Source organism: Microcaecilia unicolor, chromosome 2 (genome assembly GCF_901765095.1).
Source record: "Microcaecilia unicolor chromosome 2, aMicUni1.1, whole genome shotgun sequence".
In the NCBI taxonomy this organism is placed as follows: domain Eukaryota; kingdom Metazoa; phylum Chordata; class Amphibia; order Gymnophiona; family Siphonopidae; genus Microcaecilia; species Microcaecilia unicolor.
The window spans coordinates 588,787,967-588,802,818 of NC_044032.1; the positions used below are offsets into that span (position 1 = coordinate 588,787,967).

The 14,852-nt window shown below is 49.4% G+C and overlaps 1 protein-coding gene across 2 annotated transcripts in view; it reads right to left on the reverse strand.

Annotated features, from left to right (window-relative positions):
* GALNT7 (polypeptide N-acetylgalactosaminyltransferase 7) overlaps positions 1-8,508 on the reverse strand; it is a 376,325-nt gene extending 367,817 nt beyond the window's left edge. For both annotated transcript variants that reach the window (XM_030191545.1, XM_030191546.1), the window contains exon 1: positions 8,068-8,508. In XM_030191545.1, coding sequence (XP_030047405.1) covers positions 8,068-8,187 — 120 coding nt within the window. In that variant the 5' untranslated portion in view covers positions 8,188-8,508. The remainder of the gene's footprint in view (positions 1-8,067) is intronic.
* Between the last annotated feature and the right edge of the window lie 6,344 nt (positions 8,509-14,852).

Here is a 14,852-nt window from a genome sequence, read left to right on the forward strand (position 1 = left end):
AAAAGGAGCAAACACCAGGAAAATGAAGAAACAAACACCCGATCAGAGCTCAGGCCTAAGAGGGCCTATGGAGCACGCCAAAAATAAAGGAAACTAAGTGGGGAAAATCAAACTAAAACTCTACAGGAAAGGAGAACTTTTCCAAAGGGAAAAAAATCAGGGAAAACAACCCTGAAGGGAAGGCACAAAAATCGAAAAAATAATGCTCACACACCAGACACCGTGAGGAGCTTGGGCCAATCGTGTTCTCTCCTCAGTGCGGATGAGAAAAGACCAATGGTCCCGCTCTCTCACGGCAGGTGGGAAGGCACTCATACATGTTTGGGGGGGGGGGGGGGGGGGGAACGCTGCTTGTGTTCTTAAAGCTCTAATATCTTGTTAAAGATCCGCATTGTGTGACATGGATGACATTATCCACATTTGAGAATATAGCCTACTTGCCCTCAGAGAATTGAAAACTACATACCCTCCATGCTGGTAAAGTAACCCCTATTTTTTCTTTCAGTTTGTGTGGTTATTAGGAACTATTGTTTTGCTTTGACTGCATGTGCTCTTTGAAATCCCTCTGAAGCTGCTTCCCTAGGCAACCACCCAGTCCTGCCAAGGGATGGCTGAGGGTATCAGACACCCTAGGCAAACTTTCAGCAAATCTCATCTTCCCACCGCCCCGCTCCCAAGATGCTCAGCAGCTTCTCTGTCCTTCCCTACCACTTCTGGGGCAGCATCAGTATTGCAGTCAGTGAGTCTACAAGACATTCATTATGGCTGGCACACACCTTGAGCATCTGAGTATGCTGTAGGCCCCACACTGTCTCCATAAGTCGTCCATACACACAATGACTGTCACTGCTGTGTCCCCATCCCACCATATTGTGTTGCCCTAGACAGATGTCTAGTCTAGAAGCAGATGGTGGGTGCCTTACTTTATATAGGGTCTCGGAGGAGGGCAAGATAAACGTATGCTGTTGAGTTTGGCGACATTGACCAAAATGATGTTGGCAGAGTGATCAAGTATAACTCTTTTGTGCATAGAATTTATATGCTATTAAAGAAATTTGCCTGTATGTACAGAATATCACGTAGGTGCCAAAAGAAAGTGTCAAAACTATGAAAATAGATGGAACATATATAACACCTAAGCACTGAAAAATCAAGATCATGGATGAGTAATGGAGATACAAATAATGTGGAACTGGACTTGAAGTTGAAGGTGGAGGTAGAAAGAAATATGATGGGTCACTCTAAAGAGGTAAGGGGCAAAAACAGAAACAGATATGTACAATGACTAATAAGTGATTAGGCACCCAGCTGATGTAAGTTAGGATTGTTCTTGATGCTATACTTTAAATGAAGAATTACAAAACAAAGACCCATGTTAGCTGTTTAACATAGATAGGAGTGGTAGCCACGCATGACTTGGGCAAGTCAGAGGAGTCGCCAGCTGGCACACAGCTCGGTATTGTCTGCTAGCCATCACAACTGCTGCCAGCATAGCTGACTTTAACGCCACCACAAGAAGAGGCACAAAGTGCAGCTATTTGCAATCTAGTAGTACAGCTGCTGTTAAAAGCAATTTGGCTTTGGCAATGCCACCCCTCCTCCCCCTGCACATATTCCATGCCTCCCACTGACACTCCCTCAGTCCAATCCCCCCCCCCCAGTCAAAACTCCAAACACTAACAACCCCCCCCCCCCTTGCTCTGAACCCAATCCCATGCAAAAGTGTCCTCCCTCCAGAGCCCACCCCTCTCTCCAAGACTTACCTGGGACTGTCCATAGTGGTGAGTGGCAACCACATGGGACCTGTATCCCTCTGCTGGGCTCCAAAATGGCAACCATAACTTCTCCTTATATGGAAAGATTAACCCTAGAGGTATTATTGTAAGACTACCACTAGGGGTCACAGTGGCTATTTTGGAACCTGGCCAAGGCCCAGGCAGAAGCAAAAGGGGCCCACTCATGCCCAGCCACCACTGATCACCATGGGGGAAATTTTCAAATAGGGGCAGGGTTTCTACACAGGGTAGGGTTCAGAGCTTCTGGGTATGGGTGGGGGGAGATCAGATGTGCTTGAGGTGGAAAAGGTAAAATTATGTCTTACCTGATACTTTCCTTTAACGCAGCAGATGAATCCAGGAACTAGTGGGTTAAGTCCGCCTACCAGCAGGTGGAGATAGAGATAAACAAACTAAAGGCAGTGATGCCAGACGGTCAGCTCCTTCCTCAGTTAGTATGTCATTCGTAAGCATTTGCCAAGGCCAAAAATATGAAACCAATAACAACCAGAAACCATCCTCACTATGAAAAACAGAGAACCAAGTAAGAACTTCGAAATAACTGCAATTTGATCCAGAAATCGGAATCCTTTCTGTGTTTCCATATCTGTCTGAATTCTGCAAAAGAGAACCCGGAAGAAAAAAAATAGCCACACTGCGCAGATAATGAAAAAACCGTCGGCTGAACTAGGGAGGGATCCTGGAGTCATCTGCTGCGTTAAAGGAAAGACATAATTTTACCTTCCTTGTCACTTGCAGCAGATGAATCCAGGAACTAGTGGGATGTACCAAAGCATTCTTTAAGTAGGGTGGGAAGCCAACGCTCCCTGCGCCAACACTCCCGCCCCAAACCTTGCATCCTCCCGAGCAGACACGTCTAGCCTGTAATGCTTCGCAACAGTATGACGGGATGCCCAAGTAGCCGCCTGACAAATCTTTTCCAGAGATAAGGCCGGCGCCTCAGCCTAAGAAGCTGCCTGTGCCCGAGTAGAGTGCACCTTCAGGGCCACTGGAGAAGCCCGCCCTTTTAGGAGATACGCCGCGCCAATGGCTTCCCTAATCCAGCGAGCAATGGAAGCCTTAGAAGTCGCCTCACCTCTTTTCGATCCCGACAAGAGCACAAAGAGATGATCCGAGCGTCGAAACTCGTTAGAGATCTGCAAGTAAAGAAACAAGGCTCTCCGCACGTCTAGGAAACGTAGCGAGGCAAACTTCCCCGGATAACTCTCTCTTCGAAAAGACGGAAGATAAACCGCCTGATTGACATGGAAAGCCGAAACCACTTTAGGTAGAAACAACGGCACTGCAAAAAAGGATCTCTGGAAGACAAAGCCTGAATTTCAGAAATTACCCTAGCCGAAGCAATGGCCACCAAAAACACTGTCTTAAGTGTTAGATCCTTCTCAGAAACCTTATTCAAAGGCTCAAACGGTGGGGCCTGGAGGGCTCGCAGTACCACATTCAAATGCCACGCCCGGCACGGCTGCCGCAGAGGAGGCCAAAGCCAAAGAGCCCCGCGTAGGAAACAGACCACATCAGAGTGAGCTGCTAAAGAGGAACCGTTCAGTTTGCCCCTAAAACAAGCTAGCGCGGCCACCTGCACTCGAAGGGAATTATATGCCAATCCCTTTTGAAGACCATCCTGAATGAACTCCAGAATAACCGGAATGTCCGCCAGAAAAGGCGATTCAGCACGCAAAGCACACCACACCGAGAAAGCTTTCAACAATCGCGCGTACGCTGCTGAAGTAGACTGCTTCTATGCCCCCAAAAGAGTGGCAATGACTGGTCCTGAAAATCCCTTCTTCCTTAGCTGCCACCTCTCAATAGCCAGGCCATAAGACCAAAGCGGGACTGGCCCTTGATGCAGCAGATCAGGAGTCACAATGGTGGCTCTGAGAGTACTCGAATGAGATCCGCATACCACGGCCGTCAGAGCCAGTCTGGGGCCACTAGAACGACCAGCCCCCAATGCCACCCTATGCAGCAAAGAACTCTCCCTATCAGAGGCCACGGAGGAAAAATATACAGTAGCTGTTGTTCCGGCCATGGCTGGAGAACAGCGTCCAATCCTGCGGATCCTGGTTGCCGATTGTGGCTGAAGAACTGGGGAACTTTGGTATTGCAAGCCATGGCCATCAGATCCATTACTGGTCTTCCCCAACATTGACAGATCAGCCAAAAAGCCGAGTCCGACAGCGTCCATTCCGCTGCGTCCAAAAGAGTCCGGCTGAGAAAATCCGCTTGAACATTGTCTTGACCCGCAATGTGCGCTGCCGACAGACTCTGAACATGCGCTTCCGCCCATACTAGAAGATGAGACGCTTCCACTGCCAAGGGAAGACTGCGAGTGCCCCCCTGCCGAATGATGTAGGCCACCATCGTGGTGTTGTCCGAGAATACACGAACCGCCTGCCCCTGCAGAAGGTCCTGAAAACTCCGCAGCGCATTCACGACTGCTCGCAACTCCAGACGATTTATCGGCCAAGTCGGTTCGAGAGGGGTCCACGATCCCTGGGCTACTCGATGAAGACAATGGGCTCCCCAGCCCACAAGGCTGGCATCCGTCACGACTACCACCCAGTTGGGAGACACCAGAGAAACACCCTTCTGAAAACTGGCTGACCGGAGCCACCACGCGAAGACTGTCCCTGGCCCGGCTCGACCAAGGAAGGCGTCGTTGATAATCCAGCAACATCGGCGACCATCTGCTCAAAAAGAAATTCTGAACAGGCTGCATGTGAGCCCTTGCCCATCGAATGACCTCCAAGGTCACCGTCATGGAACCGAGGAACTGAACATAGTCCCACACTCGGGGAGAACAACGACTCAATAAGGTCTGTACCTGAGAAAGCAATTTGATCCTTCACCCCTTGGGGAGAAACACCTTCCCCCACTTCGTATCAAATTGAACTCCAAGATACTCCAGATTCTGAGTAGGAACCAGATGACTTTTGTCCATATTGACCACCCAACCTAAGGATTGCAACACCGCAATCACTCGGTGGGTGACCACTCGACTCTCCTCTGCTGTCGTCGCCCGAATCAGCCAGTCGTCGAGATATGGATGCACTCGAATCCCCTCCTTCCGCAGGAACGCCGCCACCACCACCATGAGCTTGGAAAAAGTGCGTGGGGCAGTGGCCATTCCGAAAGGAAGGGCCTGAAACTGGAAAGGTTGACCCAGCACCGCAAATCTGAGAAATCTCTGATGGGGCTGCCAAATGGGAATGTGCAGGTAAGCTTCCCTCAAATCGAGAGCCATCAAAAACTCGCCTGGTTGAACAGCAGCAATAACTGCCCTTAATGTCTCCATGCAGAAGTGAAGAACCCGCAAAAACTGCCTGGAAGTAGACTTGGGTCTATCCTCTGGAAGACGCTGAGATTTGGAATCCCCCAAATCTTTAACAAACTTTTCTAGGTCTTCCCTAAAAAGCAATTTCCTCGGAAAGGCAATTTATAATGAGCAGTTGCTTAGAGGCCATATCTACGGCCCAATGATGGAGCCACAGAAGACGCCGAGCGGAAACGGTCAAAGCCATGAATCTGGCCGAAGCACGGACCAAATCATACAACGCATCCGCCAAGTACGCCAGCCCAATATCCATTAGCGACATCTGAAAAGTTCCCAGCATATCAGACTCCGAAATCGAATCCATGACAGAATGTAGCCAACTGAGACAAGCTCTAGCCGCATAAGAACTACAAACAGAAGCTTGAAGTATCAAAGCGGCCACTTGAAAGGCACGTTTTAAAGAGGCCTCTAGCCGTCTGTGCATGCTCGACCAGCCGACTGTTTAACGATGGAATAGAGAATGCAAGTGAGCTACAACGATCATCTCATTGCATTCCTTTTCCTTGATGCATGCCCGTTCCTTACCAATTCGCTAAGGGAATCGGTAAGGGAAGGGCTTTAACGATTTTTTAGTGCATCATGGCCTGAGTGTCTGTGTGTGTATGTATACAGATATACAGAGAGAGAAGATACACACACACATATCTCTCTATAAAAAAGGCAACACCAACTTTCTATGAAGCCTCCAGCCGGAAGTGTGAAGGGGGAGAGATATCCGGTTTCCCCATGAGTGTCTGCCCCGCCCTCTCTGTAACACAAACAGTCAGTGAAGGAAAACACAGCAAAGCAGTGAAGAACTCAGAGGGGGGAGGGGAGAGAGGGCAGAGGGCAGGGACACACACACTCCCACATGCACACAGAAGAAAACCTTGCTAGCCCCCGTTTCATTTGCATCAGAAACGGGGCTTTTTTACTAGTCTATCTATATATATAAAACTCACCCTCAACGTTCTATTGGCTGCTGACGTCACTGAAGCCAAGGTTCGTATGTTCGAAGCTCTGAAGCCTCGAAAATCACAGTCTCTGGGCCCCACCCTCACGTCAAACGTTATGACGTTGAGGGCAGAGGCAGAGCAATTCACCGCCCTCGCGTCAAACGTTATGATGTTGAGGGCGGAGGCGGAGCAATTCACCCACATCGACGACGGGGGGGGGGGGGGGGGGGGGGGGGGGGGGGGAGCCACAGGAAAGCCTTGCTAGCGCCCGATTCATTGGCTCCAGAAACGGGCCTTTTTTTACTAGTTATATATAACAGAAAATGTATACATGCACGAAGTGGAAAAGGGCAGGAGGAATTTCAAAGACAGATTGTTTCTTGCATTTCTACCAAAAATTAAGTTTTATTATACTTCTAAACCAGTTTAGGTGGAGGAGTGGCCTAGTGGTTAGGGTGGTGGACTTTGGTCCTGGGGAACTGAGGAACTGAGTTCGATTCCCACTTCAGGCACATGCAGCCCCTTGTGACTCTGGGCAAGTCACTTAACCCTCCATTGCCCCATGTAAGCCGAATTGAGCCTGCCATGAGTGGGAAAGCGCGGGGTACAAATGTAACAAAAAAAAAAAAGGGCACATATAAGAGATCTTAACCGCCACCAGCCCCCTCTCCCAGGCAGCAGAGGGAGGGGTTCCAGAGTCGAAGGGGAAGGAGACACAGGGGGCACTCCTCACCCCAGATTGCACTACTGTCCACACGCAAAACAATGAGCAAACCGTTTCTTGGCTGCTCCAAGCTCCTTTAACCGCAGCTCAGCCTCATATCTTCAAGGCAGCCGAAAAGGGCCCCAGCCTCATGGATTCTTCTACATTTGGGCTATAGGAGGCACACCCACGCAAGGCCAGCACCACACAGGGTCACGAGTTAGTCCCAGGCCACGGCCAGTACTACATGGAGTCACGGCACTGTTGCCAGATGGTTAAAATTTTTTCAGCCCAAAAACAGCCCAATATTAATATAAATACTAATAAGGCCAATATGAATATTATGGTCAATATGAATATTAATAAGGTATATATAAATATTAATAAGGTTGATAATATTGATATTGTAATCATCGTCATCAGCAGCATAGACTCCTAATGCTGGGCTCTGGACTCCCTCTCGCCACACTGAAAGCTTTTTTTTTTTATAGCCCCCCTCTGCCCCTCCCTCCCAAGTCCAAAGCAAGCATACATTAATATGCATTTGCTTTTAACAGCTGGCTTTAAAGGGGTTTGCTGGACAGACTAGGTCTGGTATGGAATCTTCCTCTGTCCCAGACCCAGTCTCTCCAGCAAACTTTTTTTTTTTTTCTTTTTAACAGCTCCCGGTTCGCTTCTTCCCTCCCTCGGTCCCTCCACCACAGACACATCCAGTATTTTTTTCTTTAAATACCCCCCCCCCCCACCACCACAGCAATTTTTTAACAGCTCCCCTGCCCCTACCTTCAGACTCACAGCAGCACCCCTGCAAATGTTCCACCCCACCAGCAAGTTTTGTTTTGAATTTTTTACAGCTCAGGCTCCGCTCCAGCTGCACAGGCAGAATGCAAGGATTTATTTTAACTGATTCACACAGGCAGATTACAGCCGCACAGTGTAAGAGTCCTCTCTTGCAACCCACCCGACCCCCGAGCCACCCTTTCCATGGACCCTGCTGCACTCACGGACACAGATGGCACAGCTCTCTCTGCTGCTGCAGTTCAGTGTTCCCATCCCGATCGGAGTCCAGGCCGCGGCCCATTGGTGTTGGTGGTAAGTAGTAAGCTCTCTCTCCGTCTCTGTGGGCATGGGCACTGGCCTGGGTAGGCTAAGGACAGGTGAGTCCCTGTCCCTCTCCCCCAGCCAGCAGTGCGTTGCAGGGACTCGGCCTGTTGCCATGACAACGCCCCCTTCTCTTCCACCCCCCCCCCCGGCCCACCACCTTTCAAGAGCTCAAAGAAGCCCGAACAACTCACTTACCCTGGCCAGCGGCAGGTCATCGGTGACCTTGGGAGACATCGAAGCCCAGAGCACCACCAGCCCCAGGAACGTGCCTATGATCAGTAGACTGCGCAGAAGGAAGCCGATTTTCAGCCGCATCCTGGGAGGCAACGAAATTAGAGCCCACTGCCTGACCGACTTCCGCAGCCTCAGATTCAGCTGCTCTGCCCCACCACAGCACAAAAGCAAAGTTTTGGTCTCTGGGGTTGCCTTTTTTTTTTTCCCCCTCTTACACACGTTCCATCTGTTTTTGTTCCCCTCGAGATACACCAAAAGAGCTCTTTTCTTCCCCCTGCTTTTGTTATCTATTGGAGATCAGGATCTAGACCAGGAAGTGTTTTAAGTCCACGTGGTTCGTGCACGGCCAGGAAGGATTTTTTTTTTATTATTTAACGTGGACGTCTCGAAGATAAACTTGAGATTATTAGCTACAGGATCTGAGCCATTCCCTGGACAAAAAGCGGCTGTGCTTTGGCTTGTCTATACTGTGGGCGGGCTTAGTGCGAGCCTGTCATCTATTTCCCTCCCCCCGTCTCGCTCCCTGTCCTAGGGCACTGAAGTAATCTTGCCAGAAATTAAGATAAATGCTTACCTGAGGAATCGGACCACTTTTGCATACAAATAAAACAATCCTTAAGGCAACAGTCCTAGTAATTTGCTTTGTGTTACCTTTTGGTCTAATGCTTGTATCCCCTCCTTTCATTGCTATGCAGGGAGGGAGGGAGGGGATAGCCTTGGGTGTGCTTTGTCAGCAAGATTCCTCTCTGAAGGTGGTTGGTCGTTCGTGCCCCCCTCCCCCAGCAAAGTTAGTAGCGTGTTTTCCCTTTCCCTCTATAATCTTGCTATGCTTTTCCTGCGTTTGAAAGCCCTACCATGTCACAGGCGCAGTTTATTAGGCAGCGTAAACTGAGAAAAGAATCTGCTTGCTTCTGTTTCTTTTTTTTTTTCCCCTCCTGCCCTAGAAGTAGTGTATTTTTGACTATGCTACAGCTTTTGTTTCATTCGGCTTTTAGCTCTCCCTTCTATTTTCCCTTTGTCATGACCTTGCAGTGAAAAACTATAAGGACTTTTTCTTTTTTTATTACCTCCCCAAGAATCAAAAGGACAGAGTCTCTTTCATCCGCCCCTTCTGCCTCGCATCACCTTATGCCTGGAACAGACTTCCTGAGCCCATACGCCATGCGCCCTCCCTGCCCATTTTCAAGTCCTTACTCAAGGCCCATCTCTTCTCCCCCTTGCTTTTGGTGCCTAACCACCTTCCCATTCCTGATACCTACACTGACTACATAGTTTTTACCTTTAGATTGTAAGCTCTCTTGAGCAGGGACTGTCCTTCCCCATGTTTAAACTTGCAGCTGCGTAACCCTGGCAGCGCTATAGAAATGTTAAGTAGTAGTTAGTCATCCAGGTTTTATTTTATAGTTTTTAGGCACCAAAATTACCGATCTTTCAAGACTGAAACAGCTCTTCCTTGCCTTGAAACTCATTTTAGCTGACAAATGTAGAAAAAGTCAGTAGCAGCAACTGTTTTAAAATCGGACAGTCCACTTTCAAATGAATCTCTATAGTGTTGGCTCAAAAGTCCAACTCTGGTAGCAGTTGACTATTTTCTTGCTGCCTGCCACCACTTTCTGTATGGGCACTGGGCAGGGCAAAGCAGAAACAGGAAGTTCTTAAGAAGCAAAGCTGCAGCAGCACCTTTTTTTCTTTATTGCACCTAGGATCTCGAATTTCCTTTTCATGGTCTTGATGTGAATGGAGGAACCTGGGAAGAGGGGCCTCCAGCACTTTATTATTGCTTGTTCTTTCTGAGTGCTGCTCTGTTAAGACTCTGGTGCAGAACAGAGAGAAAGAAAGGCATGGTTGCAGCTTGATCAGTAGCTTCGTTTTCCTTCTTTTCCCTTTCCCCCCAACCTCTTTCCCTGTGTGGTGTAATATCATGAGAATTTTAACATCTGTTTGTGCTGTTTTAAATTACCTATACTGTGCATTGTTCAGTCAGTCCATTAAGTTAGTGCTTCCATTGTGGCAGCCCTGTCAGCGAATAGGAAGAGACTGCCTACATTATATTCAAACTGTCATCTCTAGGCCTTTGTCCACTATGCAGTTGAACAGCTTGGAGCCATATTCAGTTGTGGCCTTTGTGTAACTTGTTTTTCTTTTTTTTTCCTGTTCCAGCACCTGTCAGGAAGTTAGTTACAATATGTTCACACTAGAAGCTTCCAGAGAAGGTAGAATCCTCTGGACGTTGAAGGAAGGGTAGGAGGGTTTATGATAAGTTGGTGAAGGGTCTGGTGGCAACTGTTACCTCCCCCCCCCCCTCCCATGTGTTAAGTAAGTTCCCTTTTTGTCTTGGGTTCCATCTCCTGCTTGACCCTTGCTAAAGAGGGAAATCCCTCATGTTCAGCCTGATGCAGTAATCCTGAATGCAGAGTCAGCCTGTCATACTCCTATGAGTTGGCATTACAAGTAGTGCTGTCCAATTCGCGATTCAAATCGATTCGCTGATTTGTTTTTAGCGAATCAATTTGTTTTTCTTAAAAAAATCAGTAGTTCAATTACCCTTGTATATCTTTTAAAATTGTTATTCTTTGGCGGCAGCAAGCAGGAGCAGCCAGCAACGCTGCTCACGCCACCGCACAGCTTTCCCAGTGAAGCAACTTCTTGTTTCTGCTGCTGGGAATATGCCACAGGGAAGGCTGTGGGGCCCGCGGCAGCAGTGTATCAGGCACTGTTATTCCTGTTCCCTGCCAGAAAAGAACAACAGTTTAAAAAGTACATATGGGGGGGGGGGGGGGACCTCCTCCAAACTGCTTAAAACAAACATAGTAACACTAGTGCAACAAAGCCCGTTTCGTCAAAAATGAAACGGGCCCTAGGAAGGCTTTTGTCTAAGTGATTTCTCCTCTCTCCCCTGCCCTCCCCTCCATGTCCAGCGATTCTGACCTCCCCTGCATGTGCAGCGATTCTCCTCTGCCCTGCCGTCCCTTCCGTGTCCTGCGATTCTGGCCTCCCCTCCATGTGCAGCGATTCTCCTCTGCCCTGCCGTCCCCTCCATGTCCTGCGATTCTCCTTGCCCTGCCCTCCGTGTCCCGCGGTTCTGACCTCCCCTCTATGTCCAGCGATTCTCCTTGCCCTGCCCTCCGTGTCCCGCGGTTCTGACCTCTCCTCCATGTCCAGCGATTCTCCTCTGCCCTGCCCTCCCCTCTATTTCCAGCGATTCTCCTCTGCCCTGCCCTCCCATCCATGTCCCGCGATTCTTGCCTCCCATCCTTTCCATGTCCAGCGATTCTCCTGTGCCCTTCCCTCCCCTCCCCTTGATGTCCCGCGATTCTGTCCTCCCCTCCATGTTCAGCGATTGTCCTGTGCCCTGCCCTCCCCTCCGTGTCCCGCGATTGTCCCCTCGCCTCCCATCCCATCCATGTGCAGCGATTCAACCCTCCCATGGCCAGGGACTCTGTCCTACCTGCTGCCCTGCTTGTAAGCCGTCCATCTTACATCAGGTCAGAGTGGCGGCAGGCAGGCTGGGCTCGCGTCGCCTCCAGCGTTCCCTCTCAGTGTCCAGTCTTCCTCTGACATCATTTCGTCTCTACTCAAGGGCAGGACACTGAGAAGGAAGGAAACGCTGGAGGCGAGCTGACGTCACCAACATGTTACGAACCCAGACAGCCAGCCATCCAGCTAGAGAACCTTGAAGTACAAATTATTGTGTAGACTAGTAAAAAAAAGCCCGTTTCTAAGACCAATGAAACGGGCGCTGGTAAGGTATTTGCTTTCTGCAATTAATGTTTTGAATGGGATATTTAGGATAAGTGTGTTGTCATGATAATGATTAATTTACATTTTTGTGTTGTGTGTAATATATATTTTTTAACTTGTTTTTTTTTGTTGTGTTGATTGTTATGTTATTGTATTTGTAGGATTTCGTAAAAGAGATTGACAAAGTAGTTTGTGCCACAGTTTTATTCATATGTGTGTGTGTGTTTCACAGAGATGGTTTGTGTGTGTGTGAAAGTGAGAGAGGGTTGTGTTGACTTGGAGGCTGGGGGTGAGTGTCTGTGTTTGTGTGGTTTTGTGTGTGTGTCTCAGCATGGTGGGGGGAGGCGGGGGTGGTGAACTGAGAGGGTGTGAGGGGGGAGAGAGTGAGTGTCCATGTCTCCATGTTGTGCATCAATGTGTGTGTGTGTGTGTTTTTTTTTTGTGGGGTTTTGGGGCGGGTGGTGGTTGCGTGTGTGTGTGAGAAACAAAGATCTTTTGTTTGTCCCAAAGATATTTTGTGTGTGTGGAAGTGATAGAGGGTGGTGCAAAGTTGGAGTGTGGGGGCGAGTATCAGTGTGTGTGTTGTGTTTATTGTGTGTGTGTAACTTTGGTGAGGGGGGATGTCTGGTGAACTTGGAGGGGTTGTCTGTTGGGTTGTATTCTTTTTGTCTTGCAGGTACAGGAGTCTTGCTAGTTTGGGGGAATTGGGGGGGGGGGCTAGGTTTGGGAGGGGGTGTGAGTGTGTTTTTGTGGTATTGTGTGTGTGTCTCCCAAGGGGGGGAGTTGATCTGAGTGGGTGTGCAGGGGGATTGGAGGGGGGGTAAGCATTTTTGTTTGGTGGGGGTGGTGGTTTGGGGATGTCCCGTGCTGGCAAAGTGTGATGAAGTGTTGTGTGGCTTTGAGGGTGGTTATTGTTGCTGGGATGATATATATAGAGAGAGATGGAGTGTGCATTTATCCATGTTCCGCATTAGTGTATGTGTTTTTTTCTGTGTGTGTGGCGGCGGGGGGGGGGGGGGGATGGTGAACTGTGAGGGTTGTGGTTTGGAGTGTGCATCTATCCATGTTCCGCATCAGTGTATTTGTTTGTTGTAGGTGGTTTTTTTTTTTTTTTTGGGGGGGGGGGGGGCGGTGGTTGTGTGTATGTGTGTGTTAAAGATCATGTGTATCACAGAGCTATATTGAGTGTGTGAGAGAGTGTGTGTGTAACAGGGAGAGTTTGTGTGTGTGTGTGTAAGTGAGAGAGGGTGGGGTGTACTGATAGGTTGGGGATGAGTGTCTGTGTTATTGTGTGTGTGTCTCACAGTGAAAGGGGGGTGGTGAGCTGAGAGGGTTGTGGTTTGGACTTTGCATCTATCCATGTTCTACATCAGTGTATGTGTTTTTGTTTCTTTTGTTGTTGTGGGGTGGGCGGTGGTTGTATGTCTGTGTGTGTTTGTGAAAGTTCATGTGTGTCACAGAGCTATATTGTGTGTTTGAGAGAGAGAGTGAGTGTGTGTGTGTGTGTGTGTGTGTGTAAGTGAGAGGGTGGGGTGTACTGTGAGTTTGGGGGCGAGTTTGTTTTTGTGTTATTTTGTGTGTGTCTCACAATGAAAGGGGGGACGGGGGGTGGAGATCTGACAGGGTTGTGGTTTTAGGGTGGGGGGCGGGGGTTTGGGGGATGTCCCGTGCTGGCAAAGTGGGAGGATGTGGGGGGTGGTTTTGAGGGTGGTTATTGTTGCAGGGGTGATATAGAGAGAGAGGGAGAGAGTGAGTGTGCATGTGTCCCTGTTCCGTATCTGTGTGTGTGTGTTTTTGCGTTGTTTTGGGGTGGAGGGGTGCAGTGGTTATGTGTCTGTGTGAAAGTTCATGTGTGTCACAGAGGTATTTTGTGTGTGTGAGAGTGTGTTTGTGTGTGTGTGTAAGTGAGAGAGGGTGGCGTGGACTGGGAGTGTGGGGGCGAGTGTCTTTGTTTTTGTGATATTGTGTGTGTGTCTCACAATGGAAAGGGTGGGTGGGTGGTTAACAGAGGGTTTTGGTGTAAGGGGGAGGAGGGGGTTTGAGGAATGTCTTTTGCTGGCAAAGTTGGAGGAAGTGGCAGGGGGCTTTTAGGGTGTTTATTGTTGCAGGGGTGATATATATATAGAGAGAGTGAGTGTGTATGTGTGTGTGTTTTTGTGCGTGGTTTTGGGGTGGAGGGGTGCGGTAGTTGTGTGTCTGTGTGTGAGAGAGCAATGTGTGCGATAGTGTGAGTGTGTGTAGGTGAGAGAGTGTTGGGCGCATGGGGTGTTTGTTGGTGGATGTATGTGGTTGTATGATATTGTGTGTGTGTCTCACAATGACAGGGGCTGGGTGTGTTGTGGGGTTGAACTGAAAGGTTGTGGCAGGGGGCTTGGAAGGTGGTCAGTTTTTTTGGGGGAGTGGGGGGAGTGGGTTTTGCCCGCAGTGTGGTGCTGGAGTGTGTTTTTTTAAATTGGGTTGATTTTTTTGGAGGGTGGGGCGGTTGGGGGATGTCCCTTGCTGGCAAAGTTGGAGGAAGTGGTGGGTGGCTTTCAGGGTGGTGTTGAACTGAGAGGGTGTGGCAGTGGGCTTGGAGTGGGGGTCAGCGTGTGTGGTGGAGGGGAGGTATGGTGGCCAGCATCAGCGGACCAAAGCGTGCATACTCGGCCCTTTTCTCTCTCATGTCCTGTTTCAGCAAGGGCATGACCAGAGCTGAGATACAGAGAGAGAAGGGCAGAGCCTTCGCGATTTGTTCAGCTGCTGAGGGTGCCTGGATCTTGAAGTGATGGAGCGATGAACGGATGGACGACGACCCTTGAACTCATGGGAAAAGGGTGGGGTCCTCTACGTGCATATGCAATTCTTGACAGGAGGGGGGAGAGTATTGGGGTTTTTAACGGCGACTCTGGAGGTAGTCGGTGGTGGAGGGCGGTGTTCCGAAGTCGTAGAAGAGAGGGAGATAGGCAGGTGTGTGCTGGGGAGGAGGGTGGGTGAGGGGGCTGTGGCCGGGTGACGTTGTCCTCTGG